This window comes from Monopterus albus, unplaced genomic scaffold, assembly GCF_001952655.1.
Source record: "Monopterus albus unplaced genomic scaffold, M_albus_1.0 scaffold7492.1, whole genome shotgun sequence".
NCBI lineage: Eukaryota > Metazoa > Chordata > Actinopteri > Synbranchiformes > Synbranchidae > Monopterus > Monopterus albus.
The window spans coordinates 1-572 of NW_018135345.1; the positions used below are offsets into that span (position 1 = coordinate 1).

At 49.8% G+C, this 572-nt stretch overlaps 1 protein-coding gene across 1 annotated transcript; it reads right to left on the reverse strand.

The window, feature by feature from the left end:
* Positions 1 to 269: 269 nt before the first annotated feature.
* On the reverse strand, positions 270 to 566 carry LOC109954372 (beta-1,4-galactosyltransferase 1-like). Its single transcript, XM_020589726.1, has one exon. It carries the CDS (start codon positions 561 to 563, stop codon positions 285 to 287), a length of 279 nt encoding a protein of 92 aa, XP_020445382.1. The 5' UTR covers positions 564 to 566; the 3' UTR covers positions 270 to 284.
* Between the last annotated feature and the right edge of the window lie 6 nt (positions 567 to 572).

Genomic DNA, 572 nt, shown 5'->3' on the forward strand with positions numbered 1-572 from the left:
GTGCATGTGTCGAGCAGAACCAGGACCGTGCAGAGGCCCTCAATACTCCAGTACCTTCTGCTGTTGTCTTCATTCACTGTCACCTCATCTCACTGACAGGAAAACTGACTGACATAACCACTACCTCTGATAGTAGCTCTACTGATACCATGACCAGAAATACTTCTTTATACCTCACTAGTACTACGACATGTGCTACTGCTATCAGAGCATCAGTAACACAAACCTTCACAGCCACAACTTTTAAATCCACACCTCCAGCTGGTCACACAGACTCCTGTGGTCTAATGACAGTGTGACATCACACGTACCTGATTGATGACGTAGACTCCGTAGTCGAGCTGCTGTCTCTGCAGAATGGGGTGCAGATAGTAGAGCCAGTACTTGAGGTGTTCATCTCGTTTGCGGAAGGGAATGATGATGGCAACTTTCTGCAGCGCCTCACAGTCTCTGGGTTTGAAGCGTCCGCCTGGCTGCAGCATGGGGTTGTACTTCTTTACCTGCTCCAGGTTCACAGAGGTGTTGAACTCCACCCGCAGGGGGCCCACTGAGGACAAACACATCGATCAGAC

Bases quoted from the DNA above. Each gene is read 5' to 3' on its own strand.
- LOC109954372 (XM_020589726.1), bottom strand. From the start codon at position 563: ATGTGTTTGTCCTCAGTGGGCCCCCTGCGGGTGGAGTTCAACACCTCT.